Source organism: Leucoraja erinacea, chromosome 12 (assembly GCF_028641065.1).
Source record: "Leucoraja erinacea ecotype New England chromosome 12, Leri_hhj_1, whole genome shotgun sequence".
Classification (NCBI taxonomy): Eukaryota; Metazoa; Chordata; class Chondrichthyes; order Rajiformes; family Rajidae; genus Leucoraja; species Leucoraja erinaceus.
Window position 1 is genome coordinate 24930896 of NC_073388.1, and position 23139 is coordinate 24954034.

Genomic DNA, 23139 nt, shown 5'->3' on the forward strand with positions numbered 1-23139 from the left:
GAAATAGCTATTCAAATTATATTTCGGGTTTTCCATTTGCCTATTTGGAACTAAAAATTTTAAAGGAACAGCGATGGGTTGAGGGAATAGTCCAAGTAAAATAGTGGCAATTTGAATTCAAAGTGCAGAATAAAAGCCCTAGCGAAACATATATTACCTAAACAATAGATTGGGAGCAATGGGCGATTGTAACAATATTTCCCTTTTTCTAAACTGCAAATTATTTAAGATTTTTTTTTCAATTGATAAACACTGCTTCACAGAAAAGTAAACAGAAAAGCAAATGGGATATTGATCTTTAGTTTATGTGTTTTGAAATGCAAAATATATAAAGTTGAATGATATCATTTTAAAATTATCATAGAAATGTAGCAGGCTAGGCCCAGGGAAACAATTTTTTCGCCCCCCCATTGATGATCCCCTTTTCCCGTCTCCAACGCACCGCCTCCTCTTGGATCCTCACCCCCCATTGATGACCCCTTTTCCCGTCTCCAATGCACCCCCTCCTCTTGGAACCCCACCTCCTGGCCCCCCGGCTTTGGACTCTTTATCCAAAACTGCCGCCGCGACGTCAGCCGCCTCAATTTCTCCACTACCCTGTCTCACTCCAATCTCTCCCCCCCCCGAACGCACTGCCATCGAATCACTCCGCAACAACCCAGATTGGGTTATCAAACCAGCCGACAAGGGAGGTGCCGTGGTAGTCTGGCGCGTCGATCTCTACAAAGCTGAGGCCACGCACCAACTCTCGGACACCTCCTCCTACTTACCTCAGGACCATGACCACACTGACGAGCACCAGGCCACCATCTCAAGCACCATCACTGACTTCATCAACTCCCATGCCCTGCCCGACCGAGCCTCCAACCTCATTGTTCCCCAGCCCCGCACGGCCTGATTTTACCTTCTCCCCAAAATCCACCAACCTGACTGTCCCGGTAGACCCATTGTCTCTGCCTGTTCATGCCCCACCGAATTCATCTCCACATACCTTGACTCCATCCTATCCCCCTTGGTTAAATCCCATCCTACATATGTTCAAGACACCTCAGACACTCTCCGCCGCCTCCGCGCATTCCATTCTCTAGGCCCTCACCCCCTCATCTTCACCATGGACGTCCAGTCACTCTACACCTCCATCCCCCACCAGGATGGTCTCAAAGCCCTCCGGTTCTTCCTCGACCAGCGAAGCAACCTATACCCAGCCACTGACACTCTCCTCCGCCTAGCGGAGCTGGTCCTTACCTTCAATAACTTCACGTTTGACTCCTCCCATTTCCTCCAAACACAAGGCGTAGCTATGAGCACACGCATGGGCCCCAGCTACGCCTGTGTCTTTGTCGGGTACATCGAACAATCCTTCTTCAACGCGTACCAGGGCCCCATCCCCGACCTCTACCTTTGTTACAATGACGACTGCTTTGGGGCCACCTCCTGCACCCACACACAACTGACTGACTTCATCCACTTCACCACCAACTTCCATCCAGCACTCAAATACACCTGGACTATTTCCGACACTTCCCTACCATTCCTTGACCTCACTATCTCCATCACAGGTGATAGACTTCTGACCGACATCCACTACAAACCCACTGACTCCCATGGCTATCTGAACTACACTTCTTCCCACCCTGCTTCCTGTAAGGACTCCATCCCCTACTCCCAATTCCTCCGCCTACGCCGCATCTGCTCCCACGATGATGCGTTCCACACCAGGGCATCTGAAATGTTTTCATTCTTCAGGGAACGGGGGTTCCCCTCCTCCTCCATAGATGAGGCTCGCACCAGGGTCTCCTCCATACCCCGCAACACTGCTCTCTCTCCCCATCCCCGCACTCGCAACAAGGGCAGAGTCCTCCTAGTCCTCACCTTTCACCCCACCAGCCGTCACATACAACAAATAATCCTCTGTCATTTTCGCCACCTCCAACGTGACCCCACCACTCGCCACATCTTCCTATCTCCCCCCATGTCTGCCTTCCGCAAAGACCGCTCCCTCCGCAACTCCCTTGTCAATTCTTCCCTTCCCTCCCATACCACCCCCTCCCCGGGCACTTTCCGTTGCAACCGCAAGAAATGCAACGCCTGTCCCTTTACCTCCCCCTTCGACTCCATTCAAGGACCCAAGCAGTCATTCCAGGTGCAACAGAGGTTCACCTGTATCTCCTCCAACCTCATCTACTGCATCCGCTGCTCTAGATGTCAGCTGATCTACATCGGTGAGACTAAGCGGAGGTTGGGCGATCGTTTCGCCGAACACCTCCGCTTGGTCCACAGGAACCTACCTGACCTCCCGGTGGCTGAGCACTTCAACTCCCCCTCCCATTCCGAATCCGACCTCTCTGTCCTGGGTCTCCATGGCCAGAGTGAGCAACACCGGAAATTGGAGGAACAGCACCTCACATTCCGCTTGGGGAGTCTGCATCCTGCGGGAATGAACATTGAATCCTCCCAATTTTGTTAGCCCTTGCTGTCTCCTCCTCTTCCTCAGCCCTCGGGCTCTCTCCTCCCATCCCTCTGCCCTCGAGCTCCTCCTCCTCCTTTTTCCTTCCTTCTCCCCCACCACCCCCTATCAGTCTGAAGAAGGGGTTCGGCCCGAAACGTTACCTATTTCCTTCGTTCCATAGATGCTGCTGCACCCGCTGAGTTTCTCCAGCTTTTTTGTGTACCCAGGGAAACTATTTCTCTGTTATGGGAATCCAGAACAAGACAGCATAATGTTAACAGAATTATGTCACGTATAAGTGAAGTTAGAAAGCACTTTTACCCCCACAAGGAGAATTAGAAATTCTGATTATTTTCTTCTCCTTCAGAAACCACATTACTTTTAATTGTTAATGTTATTTGTTTGATAGCTTCTGTGGAGTTAGGAGAAAATATGGGCAAGTGGAATTAAAATGTATATCATTGTGATCTTGTTGAGAGGCATAAGTTTAACTCCTGAAGCATTTAATCTAGTTTCTGTTATACCAAAGAATTTGCATGATTTCAACCCACTATTTAATTTGTTCTGGACTACACAATCAGAAATGAACTTCATCACATACTCTGTCTTTGCTTTCCCATGCACCCTTGCATCATTGCAGTGCCACTAAGTTTGACTAGAGGAAATTAATAAATTGTAGGTACTTTTTTGCTTTGATAAATGCCTTTGTGAAACGAAGATTTGAAAGGATCATCATGTCATGATGGAACTGGATTTGAATTCAGTGAGCAGCATTGAAAATCTTCTACATTTTATTTCCTTCTAAAAATGTTTTTGTGTTTAATATCAGTGGCAATAATAGCAGAAACAGAAAAAATAAAGAAAGTATTGGGGAAGCATGGAATCGACGTTGAAACTGTAACTGAAATTATGCCGATCCGTGTACAGCCGGCTCGTGTTCTTTCTCAGATCTATGCAAGACTAGGTGAGAGACTCCGGTTTCTTCTTTGTTTGTTTATGAAAATCAAATTACATATACAATGAGATTTATTTTGTATGTTTACTGGAATAATAGTGCTTTTCTGTGGAGCAATAAGAGCACTAAATTAGCTAGGGATTGGTTAATTTAATATATGTTTATATACATCTTATTTCTGAGAAAGGACTTGTCTGTTTCATATGTTAGCATTAAATCATAAAAGAAAATGTAATAAACATAGAAACATAGAAACATAGAAAGTAGGTGCGAGAGTAGACCACCAGGTCCGTCGAGCCCGCACCGCCATTCGCTCATGGCTGAACACTAAACAGACACACTTACCACAAACAGTAGACACAAGACACAGAACACAAGACACTACCCTCCCCTTTATACCTCTATCACCCCTCTCCACCCCAAGAACCTCGTGATCTCCTGGGGGAGGCAAAAAAACGGATAAAAACCCAGGTCCAATTCGGGAAAAAAAAACGGGAAATTCCTCTCCGACCCCAATCCAGGCGATCGACACTTGTCCAGGAGATCACTCAGGTCTTACTATACTAACCATACCTAGGTCCATATCCCTGCCCTCTCCCCGTAGCCCCTTATCCCCTTGGCAGCTAAAAAAACATCTATTTTAGTCTTAAATATATTTAAAGTTTCTGCTTCCACTGCTCCCTGGGGCAGTGAATTCCATAAATTAACCACCCTCTGGGTGAAGAAGTTCTTCCTCATCTCAGTTTTAAAAGAGCCCCCCCTTATTCTGCAACTATGTCCCCTAGTTCTAGTTTCCCCGATCATTGGGAACATCCTCGGTGCATCCACCCGATCAAGGCCCCTCACGATCTTATATGTTTCAATGAGATCGCCTCTCATGCTTCTAAACTCCAAAGAGTAGAGTTCCAGCCTACTTAACCTTTCCTCATATGTCAATCCCCTCATTGCAGGAATTAATCTTGTAAACCTTCGCTGCACTGCCTCCAGGGCTAGTACATCCTTTCTTAAGTATGGACCCCAGAACTGTACACAGTATTCCAAATGTGGTCTCACTAATACTGTGTACAGCTGCAGCAAGACCTCCGTGTTTTTATACTCAATCCCCCTAGCAATAAAGGCCAAAACTCCATTGGCCTTCCTAATTGCTTGCTGCACCTGCATACTAACTTTCAGTGATTCATGTACTAATACCCCTAGATCCCTTTGCGTTGCATTACAACGCAGCTCCTCCTCATTTAGAAAATAACTTGCCCTATCATTTTTTTTCCCAAAGTGAATGACTTCACATTTATTAGTATTAAATTTCATCTGCCAAGTTGTTGCCCACTCACCTAGCTTATCTATATCCTTTTGCAGACTCTTCCTATCCTCCTCATCCCCTACTTTTCCTCCCATTTTTGTATCGTCCGCAAATTTTGATATATTACACTTGGTTCCCTCCTCCAAATCATTTATATAAATTGTGAACAACTGGGGTCCCAGCACCGACCCTTGCGGAACCCCACTAGTTACCGGTTGCCATCCCGAGTATGAACCATTTATCCCCACTCTCTGCTTCCTATTTGTTAGCCAATCCTCTACCCATGCTAATATATTACCCCCAATCCCATAATTTTTTATTTTTAGCAATAGTCTCTTATGTGGCACCTTGTCAAAAGCCTTTTGGAAGTCCAAGTATACCACATCCACCGGTTCCCCTTTATCCACCCGGGTTGTTACTTCCTCAAAGAATTCGAGCAGATTCGTTAAACAGGACTTCCCCTTCACAAAACCATGCTGGTTCTGTCCGATGAAGTCATGTTTATCCAAGTGCCCCGTTAGTGTTTCTTTAATAATTGTCTCTAACATTTTACCCACCACCGATGTTAGACTAACCGGTCTATAGTTACCCGCCTTCTGTTTACTTCCTTTTTTAAATATAGGTGTTACATTGGCCATTTTCCAAATCCACTGGGACCGTTCCTGCCTCCAGGGAGTTTTGGAAAATTATCACCAATGCATCCACAATCCCCACCGCTATCTCCCTCAAGACCCTTGGATGTAATCCATCAGGCCCAGGGGATTTATCCTCCTTCAGTCTCATTAATTTCCCTAATACCACCTCCTTGGTGATCTTAATAGTATTTAGCTCCTCCATTCCTACCGCCCCCTGTTTATCCAGCGTTGGAATATTTTTTGTGTCTTCTATGGTGAAGACTGATACAAAATACTCGTTTAATGCCTTTGCCATTTCCATGTTCCCCACCAACAACTCTCCAGTCTCACCCTCCAATGGACCAACGTTCACCTTAGCCACCCTTTTTCTTTTTATATAGCTATAAAAACTCTTACTATTAGTTTTTTATGTTGTTCGCTAAATTCCTTTCATAGTCTATTTTCCCCGTCTTAATTAATCTCTTAGTTATTTTTTGCTGACCTTTAAATGCTTCCCAATCCTCTACCCTCCCACTATCTCTGGCTACCTTATATGCCCTTGCCTTCAGCCGAATACTATCCTTTATAGTTTTACTGAGCCATGGCTGACTGTTCTTACCCTTACCCCTTTTTTTCTTCATAGGAATAAATTTTTCTTGAAGGTTATACAGTATTCCCTTAAACGTACACCACTGCTCATGTACCGTCTTATTCTTGAATCTGCTATCCCAGTCAACTTTGATCAGCTCAGTCCTCATACCTTCATAATCCCCCTTATTTAGACTAAGCACCCTAGCCTGAGTTTCCACCTGCTCCCCTTCTATTTGAATATGGAATTCGACCATATTGTGGTCACTTGTTCCCAACGAGTCCCTAACTATAACATTTTAAATTAATCCTGCTTCATTACACAGGACCAGATCCAAAATTGCCTCCCCCCTTGTCGGTTCTGTGACATACTGTTCTAGGAACCCGTCTCTAATACATTCTATAAACTCTTCCTCTAGTCTACCCTGCCCAGTTTGGTTTGCCCAATTAATATGAAAATTGAAGTCCCCCATGATTACAGCAGTTCCCTTTTTACATGCGTCAACTATTTGCAGATTTATGTTCTGACTAACAGCGTCACAGCTATTTGGAGGTCTATAAATTACACCCACTAGTGTTTTTTTCCCCTTATTATTTTCTATCTGTACCCAAGCTGTTTCACTATCCTGATCCTTCAACGCAATATCCTTCCTCTCTATTGCCGTTATTCCCTCCCTTATTAAAAGGGCCACCCCTCCTCCCTTTCTTTCCTGTCTATCTTTCCTAATTGTCGAGTACCCCTCTATATTTAACTCCCAGTCCTGATCCCCTTGCAGCCATGTCTCCGTAATGGCCACGATATCATAACTATATATACTTAATTGCACCGTTAATTCATTTATCTTATTACGAATACTCCATGCATTGAGATAAAGCACTTTCAGATGATTTTTACTACCCTTCCTTTCCGTTTTTGCCCCTTTTACATCTAAAGCTTTATCTTCACACATTCTGTCTCCTGTCACATTTTGACTTTCCGCTTCCCCACTGATACCCTGCTCTATTTCCTCTACCCCTGCCGTTATTACCCCCCTTGTTACCTCCCCCCCGCTACTTAGTTTAAAGACCTCTCTACTGCCCTAGTTATATGATTTGCCAGGACCCCAGTCCCAGCATCGTTCAGGTGAAGTCCGTCCTTACAGAACAGATCCCCCCTGTCCCAGTACTGGTGCCAGTGGCCCAAGAAACCAAACCCATTATTCCCACACCAGTCTTTGAGCCACGCATTTAGCTTTTTAATTTTACGTACCCTCGCCGATTTGGCCCGTGGCTCAGGTAGCAATCCGGAGATCAGTACCCTCGAGGTTCTGCTTTTTAATTTATTCCCTAACTGCTCAAACTCCTTCAGCAGATCCTCCTTCCTCGTCCTTCCTATGTCATTGGTCCCCACATGGACCACGACCACTGGATCCTCCCCCTCCCTCTGCAAATTTCTCTCCAGCATCGCAGAGATATCCTTAACCCTAGCACCGGGTAGGCAACACAGCCTTCGGGACATGTTCTGCTGGCCGCAGAGAACCTTATCTACCCCCCGAATAATACTATCCCCTATCACTACAGCATTTCTTCTAACTCCCCCCTCTTGAATGGCCTCCTGATCCACGGTGCTGCAGCCAGGTTGCTCATCCCTCCCACAGCCCCTGATCCCGTCCTTACATTGAGTAAGAGCCTCGGTCATGCTCGTCAGGGACAAGGGCTGTGGCTCCTGCCGCATCTCCTCCTGGTTCCCCCTACCTGCCTCGCTTATGGCCACACCTTCCTTTCCTTGCTCACTGCCTACTGAATTAGTTAAACTGGTCGGTGTGACCATCCCCTGGCACATAACATCCAGGCAAAACAATTTGCGTTGTCCATCAGCAATATATTCTGCCACTGCAATTGTACAATTGTGCGTGTGCTTGTGTGTGTGTGTGTGGTGCTGGGTGGGATAGGGGGAGGTGAGCTGTTGGGGATAGAGGGGAGAGTGGTTATGGAGGGAGGAAGGGAGTGACTGAGGGTAGGGGAAAGAAGTGGAAGGGAGAGGGGAGTGGGGGAGGAGGAGAGAGGAAAGAAGAGGGAAGGTCAAGAGGAGGGGAGGGAATGCTGGGGATGAGGAGTAATGGAGAGGATAGTGGTAGGAAGAGGGATGGCAAGGTGCAGTTGGGGATGGTTGCCTCCACTCGCGTCACAACGGGGATCTTTGGCGTCACAACGGGAACCCATCAGCCATGCCTGCGCAGTTGGGGATATGGGTGAGTGGTGGAGTATTGCGCTCGGGGACCAGCCCTCCCATGTGACAGGGACCCAACGGATCCCACTTGGTCTAGTCTATATTACTAAAAGTCTGTTCTTGACCGGTTTTGGCTATCTGTGCTGCGATTTCTGAGAGAACGCCGCCACCTAGGGCCGTCATTTTTCGCCACCTTACTCAGAGCCCCCCTCCGCCGCATGTGTGCTGAGGATTTTTTCCCGTTGATTAAAAATGACAGAGGTATTAATGTTTTTACTAAATTCCCCATTCTCTCTGCTGCCCCCGCTGGCAGCAAGGGGGAGAGACTATAAAACCAGGAAGTGGTGTGCCTCACTCACTCTTCAAGATGGAGGAAGGCAGAGGGTCACGTTTCTCTGAGCTGTGAATAACACTGATAACATGTCTACTCAAATGTAAGTGCCCCTAGTGGTTCTAAAGATTTCAGAAAATGTCTATTGGTTCTAAAGCTTGCAAAAAATGTCTATTGGTTCTAAAGCTTGCAAAAAAATGTCTATTGGTTCTAAAGCTTGCAAAAAAATGTCTATTGGTTCTAAAGCTTGCAAAAAGTGTCTCTATTGGTTCTAAAGCTTGCAAAAAATGTCTATTGGTTCTAAAGGTGGCAAAAAAATGTCTATTGATTCTAAAGCTTGCAAAAAAATGTCTATTGGTTCTAAAGCTTGCAAAAAAATGTCTATTGGTTCTAAAATGGTTCAGACTAGCGCTCCAGAACACCCCCCCCACCCCACACCCCGATTGGCTTGGCTTAGGTGTGTCTTGATATTGAAAGGCACGACTTACTACAAATGATGACTGGTTGCTTGGCTTGCTTTGGCTTGAAGTTGAAGTTGAAAGGCACTACTTACTGCAAATGGTGGCTTGGGTGTGGCTTGAAGTTGAAAGACCACTTACTGCAAATTGTGGCATGAAGTTGAAAGGCACTACTTACTGCAAATGGTGGCTTGGGTGTGGCTTAAAGTTGAAAGGCACTATTTACTGCAAATGGGGGGTGTGGGTGCATTGGCCTGAAGTTGAAAGACACTACTTGCTGCAAATGGTGGCTTGGGTGTTTTGGCTTGAAGTTGAAAGTATTACTTACTGCAAATGATGGCTTGGTGCTTTGGCTTGCAGTTGAAAGGCAGTACTTACTGCAAATGGTGTCTTGAGTGCAATGGCTTGAAGTTGAAAGGCATTACTTACTGCAAATGGAGGCATGACGTTGAAAGGCACTACTTACTGCAAATGGTGGCTTGTGAGCTTTGGTTTGAAGTTGAAAGGCACTATTACTGCAAATGGTGGCTTGGTTGTGGCTTGAAGTTGAAAGGCACTACTTACTGTAAATTATGGCTTGGGTGTGGGTTGAAGTTGAAAGACACTACTTACTGTAAATGGTGGCTTGGTTCCTTTGGCTTGAAGTTGAAAGGCACTATTACTGCGAATGGTGGCTTGGGTGTGGCTTGAAGTTGAAAGGCACTACTTACTGCAGATGGTGGCGGGTGCAATGGCTTGAAGTTAAAATGCATTACTTACTGCAAATGGGGGTGTGGGTGCATTGGCTTGCAGTTGAAAGGCACTACTTACTGCAAATTGTGGCTTGAAGTTGAAAGGCACTACTTACTGCAAATGGTGGCTTGGGAGCTTTGGTTTGAAGTTGAAAGGCACTACTTACTGCAAATGGTGGCTTGGGAGCTTTGGCTTGAAGTAGAAAAGGCACTATTACTGCAAATGGTGGCATGAGGTTGACAGGCACTAATCACTGTAAATGGTGGCTTGGGAGCTTTGAAGTTGAAAGGCACTACTTCCTGCAAATGATGGCTTGGGTGTGGCTTGAAGTTGAAAGCCACTACTTACTGTAAATGGTGGCGTGGGTGCATTGGCATGAAGTTGAAATGCATTACTTACTGCAAATGGTGGCTTGGGTGCTTTGACTTGAAGTTAAAAGGCACTACTGTAAATGCACTTACTTCCTGTTTGCACTGTATATTGATTTTAGATAAAACGCTACCACTTATGGCTGTGCATACTAGCTCTCTGGAAACCAGTCCCTTCAGCCCATAACACCCATACTAGCGCTCCAGAAAGCCCCCCCCCCCCAACTGGCCACCAATATTAAAATTGGTGGAGAGGTGGAATATTGCATTGGTGACCAGCCCTCCCGTGTGATGCTGGGACCCAACGGGTCCCACTTAGTCTAGTATATATTATAAATTACATTACTAAAACTCATCTTGTCTGTTTGTCTGTCTGTCTATCCATGTGATCCTGAAATTACACCAAAATGGTACATGATAGTGCTATAATATTTGGCCCACCTTGCACACAATTGTCCTGTGATGTGGTGTATCATGTTTCGTTCAGATTGATGTTATATCTTACAAGTTTTTCACATTTTAAACTTTACAAAATCCAGTTTGAGAAAAATCACTTTAAATTTCACTGGCAGCAGTTATGATGTCACAATGGGATCTCATTTACATAAACTGCCCGTCGGCAGTGTTCCACTCCACAATGACATCACAATGGGATCTCATTTACATTTAAAAGAACAGCGGCTTCCACCTCACAATGACGTCAAGGGGGGCTAGGCAGGGGAGAGTGGTTATGGCGGGAAGGAGTGACTGAGGGTATGGGTAAGGGAGGAAGTGGGGGAGGAGAGGGGAAAGAAGAGGGAGGGTGAAGAGGAGGGAGAGGGAGTGCTTGTGGATGATGGAAAATGAGCTGCGCCTGCACAATTGGGGACTATGGGTGAGTGGTGAATATTGCAGTGGGGGAACTGGTTGCAATGGGGGCACATTTTAAACTTTACAAAACCCCACTTTGCCAAAATTCACTTGCATGCACTGACAGTTAGCAGCTTATGACATCACAATAGGATCCCGAATCTCATTTACATAAAAAATGGCTCTTTTCAAAAAGATTCCGTTAAAGCCCTGTCCCATGGTACGAGTTCATTCCAAGAGCTCTCGTGGTAAGCACGGAGAATTAACTTACCGGGTATGTCGGAGCTAGTGGACCTCTCTTAGCGCTAACGGCAGGTACTCGGGAAGACTCGCTAACAGCAGGTAAGCACGGGAAGAATCGTGAAGTTTTTTCAACATGATGAAAAATGTCCACGAGAGCCCCTAGTACTGACGAGTGGCCATTACCGTAAATCTCCAAGTTCGAATCAGGGATAACTCGGGAGAACTCTTGGAATGAACTCGTACTGTGGGACAGGGCTTTTACAATGTTAACAAAGACAGTACTCCCGGTGCAATGAGAGATTTGTTACATTGTTATAAGGAGAGGTAGGGAGTGGGGGAGGGGACAAGGAGAGGATTGTTGTTTAATGTTATTTAAACAGAGGGAGAGGAGGGGGTAGGGATGGGAGAGGGGTTATGGAGGGAGGGTGTGACTGAGGGAAGGGAATGAGTGGTGGAGGATAGGAGGAGAAGGGAAAGAAGAGGGAGGGTGATGAGGGGCAGAGTGTGCTGGGGATGAGGGGAAATGAGCCGCGCCTGCGCAGTTGGGGACTATGGGTGAGTGGTGGAATATTGCGTAGAGTGAACGGGTTGCGTTGGGGGAATGGGTGAGTGGTGGAATATTGCGTTGGGGGAACGGGGCCCAACGGGTCCCACTTGGTCTAGTAGATATCTAAAGTTCAAAGTTAGCATATAAACAACAGAAAATGGCAATGTGGTCCATCCTTCAGAAGTCTTGTAAACCGATAGAATATAATGAAATCCCTTGCCATGCAGCAGGATAAATAAACTGCAGCCAGCACTGGAAGAGTATGCCTGTAAATTACTCCAATCCTCAAAGACAATTTAGCAAGATTAAGTTTGCATTCCCTAACTTTGAAGCAATTCTGAATAATTAGAGTCCGAAGGCTGGGTATCTCAGGTTATCCTCTGCTTCAACTTCTCCAGACTGACTTTAGTCTGTAAAATGCATCTGTCCTGATCTACTTCTGTTGACAGGTTGCAATAAGAGAATGGCATTAAGTGGTCGGCCTTACCGGCACATGGGTATTCTTGGCACATCAAAATTGTACCTTGTAAGGGATGAGATCTTTGCTTTCACTCCACAGGTAAGTTAGATGCACCATATTTTAAATAACATTTGATAATTTTATTTTTATTTTTTTTAATGAAAATATCTCCTTTTTGGTTTGCTGTGTATAATTTCATTCTACAGAGATTATTCGGCATTCCGCATATTCATATTAACATAATGCATATTGATTTGAACATAGGTGCAAAAGTGAATTATTTTGTCCCACAAACTTTTTCATTGAGATAGCCAATTTGTGACCTGACTTTTGCCCATGCAGAATTGGAGAAAATGAACTATTTGCATGCGTTTCAAACTGCAATGTCCTTTAGTGTTTTCTAAATTTGCACTTGAAATGCCTCCCGAACTTACGCTTCCGATTTCTCTCATAGGTAGAATAAATGCCATAAAGATGGTCTTCCTTCCACAAATCCTGTACCTATTTCAATCAATACTGATTTATCTCCCCAAAATAAAATAAAAACAACTCGATTCTCTGATCACATACTTTATTTGGGATAATAAAACACACAGAATCCATAAACGACATCTATGTAAACCCAAAGAAGTTGGCAGGTTGGCTCTCCCCAATTTTTTGTACTATTACTGGGCAACAAATATTAAAAACATAATCTATTGGATGGACAACACATGCCAACAGGTAAAATGGTTAATAATGGAGAGAGAGGATTATTCGCCTTTTAATATAGGCGCGATTCTTCTCTCTCCAATAAATTTGAAGAAAACAGTATATGAGAAAAATCTGATTATCCATAGTACCCTACGAATCTGGAAACAAGTGGTCAACCCTTAAACTGAGAAATTTATCTCTTCTCTCACAAATTGCCAATAATCCCTCGTTTAAGCCGTCTATTTTAGACAAGACGTTCACACACTGGGAAAGATTAGGAATTAAAAAACTGGGAGATCTTTTTGAGATAGGAACTTCTCTCATTTCAAAAATTACAATCGAAATATTTTCTGAAAGGTAGCCAATACTTTAGATATCTTCAAATACGAGACTATCAATATATGGTTCGAGATATACTAGAAGAATGTATGAATAGAAACTTGCACTCAAACAAGTTAATATCGTACCTTTATAATACCCTTCTAAATATACAAACCCCATCGTCGGAAGTAATTAGACGATTTTGGGAAGATGAACTCGGCCTAACAATTTTAAAAGACGGATGGGAGGAAAGTCTTCTATACATACACAACTGTTCTCTTAACATTAGGCATTCGCTAAAACAATTTAAAATACTGCATAGACTTTATTATTCAAAGTCTAAACTGAATAAGATCTTCCCAAATGTTTCCCCTATTTGTGATAAATGTCTCTTTCAAGAAGCAACTATAACCCATTCTTTTGCCTCTTGTATAAAGTTACATAATTTCTGGAGGGGAAGTTTTGAAATTTTTTTCTAAAATACTTAATAAAATAAAATTGGACCCCGACACTGAACTGATCACTCTAGGTACGTCAGAAGCCTGTTCTGAGCTAACATTATTTCAAAGATGTTTCCTTAATTAAGGCCTGATAACGGTGAAAAAACTAATACTTAAATTTTGGAAACACACATCAGTCCCTATTTTAAGATGTGGATTACAAACATGTCCGAGACACTACATCTGGAAAATATTAGGCTTGTCTTGGCAGAAAAATCAGATCAATTTTTCAAGACATGGCTACCCTTCACTGAATTCTTACAAGGATAGTTTTACGCAACACAACTTTGGATTTACATCCAACTATAGGTTGGGTGAGGTGGGTGGGGGGGACGAGAGGCTGGTATATCACCACATTTTTCTTTCCTTTTTTTTTTCTTCCTCTCTTTTATCCACTCTTTGACTACACTACTTTGGTAGTCTCGGGGTCTAATCTTTGCACCTCTCACTTTTTCTCTCTCTTGTTCTTTCTTGTTTCTTTTCCTTTATTTTCAAGTTAAAAAGTTAAAATTGAAGCTGTACATTAACTGTATAATTTTATATGCCGATTGTTTAATTATAATAATAATAATAAACTTTATTACGGACTCAAGGTCCAGGCAAGGGGCAACATTACATTAAAAATGCATTGCATATCAAATATCATAAATATATATAAAATCATGGTATAGCACATAAAAACATCATAATTTATATTTAACAAAAACCCACAATACTTGTTAAAAATCCAGATTCTTGTACAATTGCTTCTATTAAAAAAATTTTAAAAAAAGAAATGCCTCCCGAATTTTATGTCTCTCCTCATCTTGCATTCCTCAGCCAATAAAAAATGTTTTTCTCTATTTATCCTATTGGCTCTCTTGTTATGCTGTTATATGATCAAATCACATCTTGGATACCTCAATTCCTGGGAGTACAACCATAGCCTTATAATTTGCTGTTAGTTAAATTTGCTGAGGTGGGAGATTGTATTAAGCGAAAACAGGTTGCAATCAACCCGACAATCAAATAAGATCAAATAGAACATACGTAAGAAGAAGTTAAATTTGCTAATTTGTATCCCCGCCTTTGTAACTAGTCTTTTGTCTCCCTTCTCTCAATTGTCTTCCTAATAGTTACTAATTTATACTCTGTTACGTGAGCTTCAAATTTAGTTTGCAGATTCAAAAATTTCAGATTTCTTAATATCTTCAGAAAATCCATTTAAATGACCTATGCACTATTCATTTCCCACTATTTTAGTTGCCTCTTCAAAATTTTCAGTCTGCTTATTCAGGTGTGATTTATCTATCATAAATGCATATTGGTATACTGGAATGCCCAGGGGAAATGGGGATATTAGTTTATTTGTGTTAACTTTTGTATGCTAATAATTTAACAAAAATGTGTTTTACAGTTTGTTGATCAGCAGCAGTTCTACCTTGCCCTTGATAATCGCATGATCGTTGATATGCTTCGAACAGAGTTATCATTTTTATGTCGTTGCTGGAGAAAGACTGGGCGGCCCATTGTAACATTTCCAATTCTACAGTCCATGCTCAGTAAGTTAACTTCTTGATTTCTATAGAATTGAAAATACCCGCAATTTTTTACAAAATCCCAAACACTTAAATTTGTGAGCACTATTAGTTGCATATGGTCATATAAGCTCTGTGGCATCTTGCATGTATCAAGTTCTTAATTTCTGAGCCAGTCAGTGAGTATTTATCAGCAATTTGACTGAGAAGCAGTCTAGCTGATTTTGTCACCTAACATCCAGGTGTGGATTTTGTAACAGGAGTGGGAACCAAAGATTATAAATTCATAATATTTGCAATACATAATTTTAAAATAATTTTCAGTTGGTGCAAAGTTAAGATCTAATGCTCCCATTTCTTGGTTGTCATGAGTCCTGTTAGATGACCAAAGTACCAGCAATAGGGCAGTATGCCAGGTGGAAGATTCTAATGACAATCAGTATGCGACAATGATTTGGCCCAGGGATCAATATTTTGGATTACAACCTTCCAGTCGGTTTCTCTGTTCACTTCTGATAAATGGCAGGAAAAAACAAATATCTCCCAGGAACAGAATACCAGGCTAGAGGTTATTTTGATAATGTCAAGGTTTCTGTTTAACCAGGTACTCTAAACTATGCATCCATTACCAGGCAATTTAACTTCCAATCAAACAAGATCAGGAAATGTAGGAGACTTCATTTGGTGCAGGCCAAGCTACTGGAGATCAAATGTTACCAAAAGTTTAAGGATCAGTTCTTCAGGCTGAACTTCAACCTGGAGAATGGGGACATCTTGCTCTAATAAGGGGGTTGTCATTGAAATCTATCAGTTGTTTTGAAGTAGAGCATTTCCAGTGGCAGCCTAAACAAACATTGCAAAGGACATCCAAGCTCTGGCTCCTTCTAGACTCAATCATCTCATCTAATCCATGTGACATACACCATACTTGGCACTCCTTGATAGTATTCAAATTCCAGATAGATCATTCAAAAATGTAAACAAAATTCACACAAAAGGATTAAAAGCCAAATCAGATTGCAGGCAGCCTACTAATTGCTTTATCATTAACACATCTATTTTACTTAAATGCTAATTATGGCTTATGAATTTACAAGATATGTTACACACATAGTTCATAGTTTCATCTGATACAACAGATAAACCTTATCTGCAACCTCTCCAAAGCCTTCACATCCTACCTGTAATGGGGTGATCAGAATTGCACGTAATAGGCCCAAATTGGTAGGACCAGTTTTTAAATCAGTAACATGATTTCCTCTTTCAGAAAGTATTCAGACCCCTTCACTTTTTCCACATTTTGTTTTTACGTTACCACCCGATTCTAAAATCTTTTTTTTTTAAATCATCAATCTACACACAATACCCCATAATAAAAAACAGGTGTTTAGAATTTTTTTCAAAGTAATTAAAAAGAAATATCACATTTACATATTCAGACCCTTTACTCAGTACTTTGTAGAGGCACCTTTGGCAGCGATTACAGCCTCAAGTCTTCTTGGTTATTACGCTACAAGCTTGGCACACCTGTGTTTGGGTAATTTCTCCCATTCTTCTCTGCAGATCCTCTCAAGCTCTGTCAGGTTGGATGGGGAGCATCGATGCACAGCAATTTTCAGGTCCCTCCAGAGATGTTCGATCGGGTTCAAGTCCAGGCTCAAGCTGGGTCACTCAAGGACATTCACAGACTTGTCACAAAGCCACTCCTGCGTTGTCTTGGCTGTGCTTAGGATCGTTGTCCTGTTGGAAGGTGAACCTCCGCCACAGTCTGAGGTTCAGAACACTCTGAAGCAGGTTTTCATCAAGGATCTCTCTGTACTTTGCTCCGTTCATCCTTCCCTCCATCCTGACTAGTCTCCCGGTATCTGCCACTGAAAAACATCCCCACAGTATGATGCTGCCATCACCATGCTTCACCATAGGTATGGTATTGGCCAGGTGATGAGTAGTGCTTGGTTTCCTCCAGACGTGACGCTTGGCATTCAGGCTGAAGAGTTCAATCTTGGTTTCATCAGACTAGAGAATCTTATTTCTCATGGTCTAGGTGTCAAATTCCAAGCAGACTGAGGAGTGTCTTCCATCTGGCCACTCTACCAAAAAGGCCTGATTGGTGATGCTGCAGATATAGTTGGCCTTCTGGAAGGTTCTCCCATCTCCACAAAGGAACTCTGGAGCTCTGTCAGAGTGACCATCGGGTTCTTGGTCACCTCCCTGACAAAGGCCCTTCTCCCTCGATTGCTCAGTTTGGCCGGGCGGCCAGCTCTGTGAAGAATCCTGGTGGTTCCAAAATTCTTCCATTTAAGAATGACTGTGCCCTTCGGGACCTGCAATGCTGCAGAAATCATTTTATACCCTTCCCCAGGCCTGTGTCTCGACACAATCCTGTCTCGGAGGTCTATGGACAATTCCTTCATCTTCATGGCTTGGTTTTTGCTCTCCAATGCACTGTCAACTGTGTGACCTTATATAGACAGGTGTGTGCCTTTCCAAATCATGTACAATCAATTTAATTTACCACTAGTGGACTCCAATCAAGTTGTAGAAACATCACAAGGATAATCAATGGAAACACGATGCACCTAATCTCAATTTTGAGTGTCATAGCAAAGGGTCTGAATAATGTAAATGGGATATTTCAGTTATTTCTTTTTAATTACTTTGCAGACATTTCTTTGCATCTGTTTTCGCTTCTTCATTCTGGATATTATGTGTAGATTGATAATTAAAAAAATGAATTTAATCCATTTTAAAATAAGGCTGTAACGTAACAAAATGGGGGAAAAAGTGAAGGGGTCTGAATACTTTCTTTTTCATATTGAGTCCACACACAATATTAGAAGTTGTTCAGCCAGAGCTTCTTGTGCGTGGTGGTGGAAAGATTGGTGAAAACAGGGCCGCGACGTGAATGCTCTTTCCTTGACACCCTGAATACTTTCTGAGTGTACACTTATTGTCCTGACCAATGGCTAACATACCATATACATTTGTTAGCACTTTATCTAGTTGTTTTTTACCTTCAATGTTCATGTTTTCTTATATGCAGATTTCAAATTACACATGCATTTGATTAGCCAGTTTAAGTTTATTTTATTTTCAAAATTATCGTAGTAAATAAAATAAATAAAAACAAACAAAATGACTACATTGAATTGGCTACAGTGGAAATAACCAGTTAGCAACAAATCACTGATTATAAAAGAGAACCTCAATGGGGAAAATGGACAGATGTTATTAGTTTCATATTTGATTGTAATTTGAACAGTAATCCCATTATAATTATTTTTCTTTTTTGACAAAGTTTTATTGTGAATGTTGCAGTTGATGATGGGACCAGTTTGGATCCATATGTTCTGTCAACATTAAGGAAACTCCAAGATGGGTACTTTGGAGGAGCCAGGTAAGTAACCTGAGGACCCCCACACAACTTGAACCTTGCACATTTTCCAAGATTAGTAGTTGAATAATTATGAAGAACAGATAGAATAACTGATAATTTTCTCATCCAGGCAGGATTGGACTAACATGTAGTTACCTTTCTATCTGAGAAAGGGTAACAGATAAAACTTAAAATCAGATGTATACATCTTATAGCATGGCACAAGAGAGTACAATTGAAAAATGTGGCCATTGATAGTTTTAATAATCTTGAGCAAATAAGAAATTGCTGGAAGAAGCCAGTAGTCAATGTTTTGAGTTGAGCCCCTGCGTTATGAGAGAGAGTATGGAGAGAAGATAGCCAGTATATCGAGGCTGGTAGGTGATGGATGGTGAGATAATGGGGAATGATGGGCAGATGCAACAAGAGGGGAACATTCTAGCATTTGCGGTCTCTTGTGTCTCCATTTTAGAATCTTCCTTGTCCTGTCCATGCACATGATTTTAATTAATTGACAAATATTCCTTAAGTTGATAGTGATGTTTAGTATTGATTATTGTTAATAAGACAGAGAAAGGGAAAGATTACCAGATTTTTTTCTTTTTTTTCTTTTTTCTTCACCAAAAAAAATGTTGATTTTGCTCAAATACAGTTCCATGAATGCTGATAACTTTATGTCATTCTCTGTATGTGTACACTTGGGAGTCACTGTTAGTGATAAGAACTATGAACATTATTTATTTTTCTCCTTTCTTTGCATGGGGCATTGAACTCAAAGTGTGAACTTTTCATGGTTTAACTTTATGCAAAGTTGTTCAAGCCTAGTTCATCCCTTTTGGCCTTCAACTTTAGACACCACAATATTCAATTTCGGACTATTTGCTGAGTCTTCTGTATTCTTTGTGCCTGAAAATTTTATTTTATTTTTGAAGACCAGTAACATAATTGTGTGGATTAATCACACACTACATACAGTAGCTTATTGTTTTACTGCCACTACCTTTGACCTTAAACTGCACACTAACTTTATCCTTGAATTATTTCGATGTAGAACTTTTACCATATTTGTTGATCTTGTAAATCTAAACGGCATCATTTGGGTTATTGCTCATTGTTGCTCTAGTTTAGGTGTGATTTCTGAGACCCTTAGTAGAGGAAGTGGGTCTGATTTGTCATTTTGTTTTCAAGGGTTAGTCTTTTTGATTGGTCGGCCCAGTTGTGATTTGCGGATGTGAGAACCAGCAGATGATCTTTCACCTTTATTTTCCAAATTCACTCTGGTCAAAGATTGGAGGCATAAACGTGTGCATTGATTATGAGTTTTCCAATTACTTTATTTCACATCAGGAATGAGAAAGTCACTTGCATTTAAATGGCTGGCTAACTTAGGCAGCTTGATCAAGAAATAAGATTGCAGAAAACCTCTTATTTATTTGTCGTTTGCAGAGTTCATGCAGCCAATGTTTCAACGTTGTTGGTAACTTCATGCTGCACGCGACTCAGTTTTATGGATCTTGGACCTGATGGTAAGACTGTTGAAGACTCGTTTGATTCATTCTATCAACTGCATTCAGCAACAAATCTGCATGATTTAATCGACTTAGACCTTGGTAAGGATGAGGATCTACACAATTCCCATTTATTTAATAATATAGTCTTAATTCTAATACTGACATTGATTTGCCTGTGCAGCAGTATACTTTTTTTAAAGTTAGATTATTTTCATTAGATTAGGGTGTTATGATAGATGGTGGCATAATATAGTAAAGGCTTCTTTAGGTATGTAAAGAGGAAAACATTAGTTAAGACCAAAGTTGGACCCTTGAAGACTGAAAAGGGTGAATTTATTGTGGGGAACAAGGAAATGGTAGATGAATTGAACAGGTACTTTCGATCAGTCTTCACTAAGGAGGACACAAACAATCTTCCTGATGTAGAAGTGGCCAGCGGATTTGGGGTGACGGAGGAACTGAACAAAATCTGCATTAGGCAGGAAATGGTACACAAAAATGCTGGAGAAACTCAGCGGGTGCAGCAGCATCTATGGACCGAAGGAAATAGGCAATGTTTCGGACCAAAACCCTTCTTCAGACTGTTGGGGGGTGGGGGGGGGGGGCGGCTAGAAGAAAGGAATAAGGAGGAGGAGGAGGAGCCCGAAGGCTGAAGGATGGGAGGAGACAGCCCGAGAATTCAATGTTCATGCCCCCAGGATGCAGACTACCCAGGCGGAATATGAGGTGCTGTTCCTCCAATTTCCGGTGTTGCTCGCTCTGGCCATGGAGGAGACCCAGGACAGAGAGATCGGATACGGAGTGGGAGGGGGAGTTGAAGTGCCGAGCCACCGGGAGGCCAGGTTGGTTATTGCGGACCGAGCGGAGGTGTTCGGCGAAACGATTGCCCAGACTCTGTTTGGTCTCATCGATGTAGATCTGCTGACATCTAGAGCAGCGGTTGCAATAGATGAGGTTGGAGGAGATGCAGGAAATGGTGTTGGGTAGACTGATGGGACTGAAGGCTGATAAATTTCCTGATGGTCTGCATCCCAGGGTACTTAAGGAAGTGGCTCTAGATAACGTGGACGCATTGGTGATCATTTTCCAATGTTCTATAGATTCAGGATCAGTCCTTGTGGATTGGAGGATAGCTAAAGTTATCCCACTTTTTAAGAAAGGCGGAAGAAAGACAACAGGGAATTATAGACCAGTTAGCCTGACATCGGTGGTGGGAAATATGCTGGAGTCAATCATAAACGATGAAATAGTGGCACATTTGGATAGCAGTAACAGGATCGGTCTGAGTCGGCATGGATTTACGAAGGGAAAATCTTGCTTGACTAAGTATCTGGAATTTTTTGAGGATGTAACTAGAGAAATGGACAAGGGAGAGCCAGTGGATGTAGTGTACCTGGACTTTCAGAAAGCATTTGATAAGGTCTCACATAGGAGATTAGTGGGCAAAATTAGGGCACATGGTATTGGGGATAGAGTGCTGACATGGGTAGAACATTGGTTGGCAGACAGGAAACAAAGAGTAGGGATTAACGGGTCCCTTTCAGAATGGCAGGCAGTGACGTGGGGTACCGCAAGGCTCGGTGCTGGGACCACAGCTATTTACAATATATATTAATGATTTAGATGAATGGATTACATTAGCAAATTTGCAGATGTCACAAAGCTGGATGGCATTGTGAACTGTGAGGAAGATGCTTTGAAAATGTAGGGTGACATGGACGGGTTGGGTGAATGGGCAGATGCATGGCAGATGCAGTTTAGTGTGGATAAATGTGAATTTATCCACTTTGGTAGCAAAACCAGGAAGGCAGATTATTATCTAAATGGTGTCAAATTGGGAAAAGAGGAAGTACAACGGGATCTGGGGGTCCTTGCTCATCAGTTAATGAAAGTAAGCATGCAGATTGAGCAGGCAGTGAAGAAAGCGAATGGCATGTTGGCCTTCATAACAAGAGGAGTATTGGAGCAAAGAGGTTCTGCAGTTATACAGGGCCCTAGTGAGACCACACCAGGGGTATTGTGTGCAGTTTTGGTCTCCAAATTTGAGGAAGGACATTCTTGCTATTGAGGGAATACAGTGTAGGTTCACAAGGTTAATTCCCAGGATAGGGGGACTGCCATATAGAAACATAGAAATTAGGTGCAGGGGTAGGCCATTCGGCCCTTCGAGCCTGCACCGCCATTCAATATGATCATGGCTGATCATCCAACTCAGTATCCCGTACCTGCTTTCTCTCCATACCCCCTGATCCCCTTAGCCACAAGGGCCACATCTAACTCCCTCTTAAATATAGCCAATGAACTGGCCTCAACTACCCTCTGTGGCAGAGAGTTCCAGAGATTCACCACTCTCTGTGTGAAAAAAGTTCTTCTCATCTCGGTTTTAAAGGATTTCCCCCTTATCCTTAAGCTGTGACCCCTTGTCCTGGACTTCCCTAACATCGGGAACAATCTTCCTGCATCTAGCCTGTCCAACCCCTTAAGAATTTTGTAAGTTTCTATAAGATCCCCTCTCAATCTCCTAAATTCTAGAGAGTATAAACCAAGTCTATCCAGTCTTTCTTCATAAGACAGTCCTGACATCCGAGGAATCAGTCTGGTGAACCGTCTCTGCACTCCCTCTATGGCAATAATGTCCTTCCTCAGATTTGGAGACCAAAACTGTACGCAATACTCCAGGTGTGGTCTCACCAAGACCCTGTACAACTGCAGTAGAACCTCCCTGCTCCTATACTCAAATCCTTTTGCAATGAAAGCTAACATACCATTCGCTTTCTTTACTGCCTGCTGCACCTGCATGCCTACCTTCAATGACTGGTGTACCATGACACCCAGGTCTCGCTGCATCTCCCCTTTTTCCTAGTTGGCCACCATTTAGATAATAGTCTGCTTTCCCGTTTTTGCCACCAAAATGGATAACCTCACATTCATCCACATTATACTGCATCTGCCAAACATTTGCCCACTCACCCAGCCTATCCAAGTCACCTTGCAGTCTCCTAGCATCCTCCTCACAGCTAACACTGCCCCCCAGCTTAGTGTCATCCGCCAACTTGGAGATATTGCCTTCAATTCCCTCATCCAGATCATTAATATATATTGTAAATAGCTGTGGTCC

At 42.6% G+C, this 23139-nt stretch overlaps 1 protein-coding gene across 5 annotated transcripts in view; it reads left to right on the forward strand.

The window, feature by feature from the left end:
• phka1a (phosphorylase kinase, alpha 1a (muscle)) overlaps positions 1-23139 on the forward strand; it is a 129648-nt gene that overhangs the window by 48101 nt on the left and 58408 nt on the right. For 3 of the 5 annotated variants that reach the window (XM_055643863.1, XM_055643864.1, XM_055643866.1), the window contains exons 14-18: positions 3279-3413; positions 12093-12202; positions 15014-15158; positions 18453-18531; positions 19957-20036. In XM_055643863.1, coding sequence (XP_055499838.1) covers positions 3279-3413; positions 12093-12202; positions 15014-15158; positions 18453-18531; positions 19957-20036 — 549 coding nt within the window. Of the gene's footprint in view, positions 1-3278; positions 3414-12092; positions 12203-15013; positions 15159-18452; positions 18532-19956; positions 20121-23139 lie in introns of all 5 variants that reach the window. The other 2 variants (XM_055643867.1, XM_055643865.1) reach the window with 1 other exon arrangement.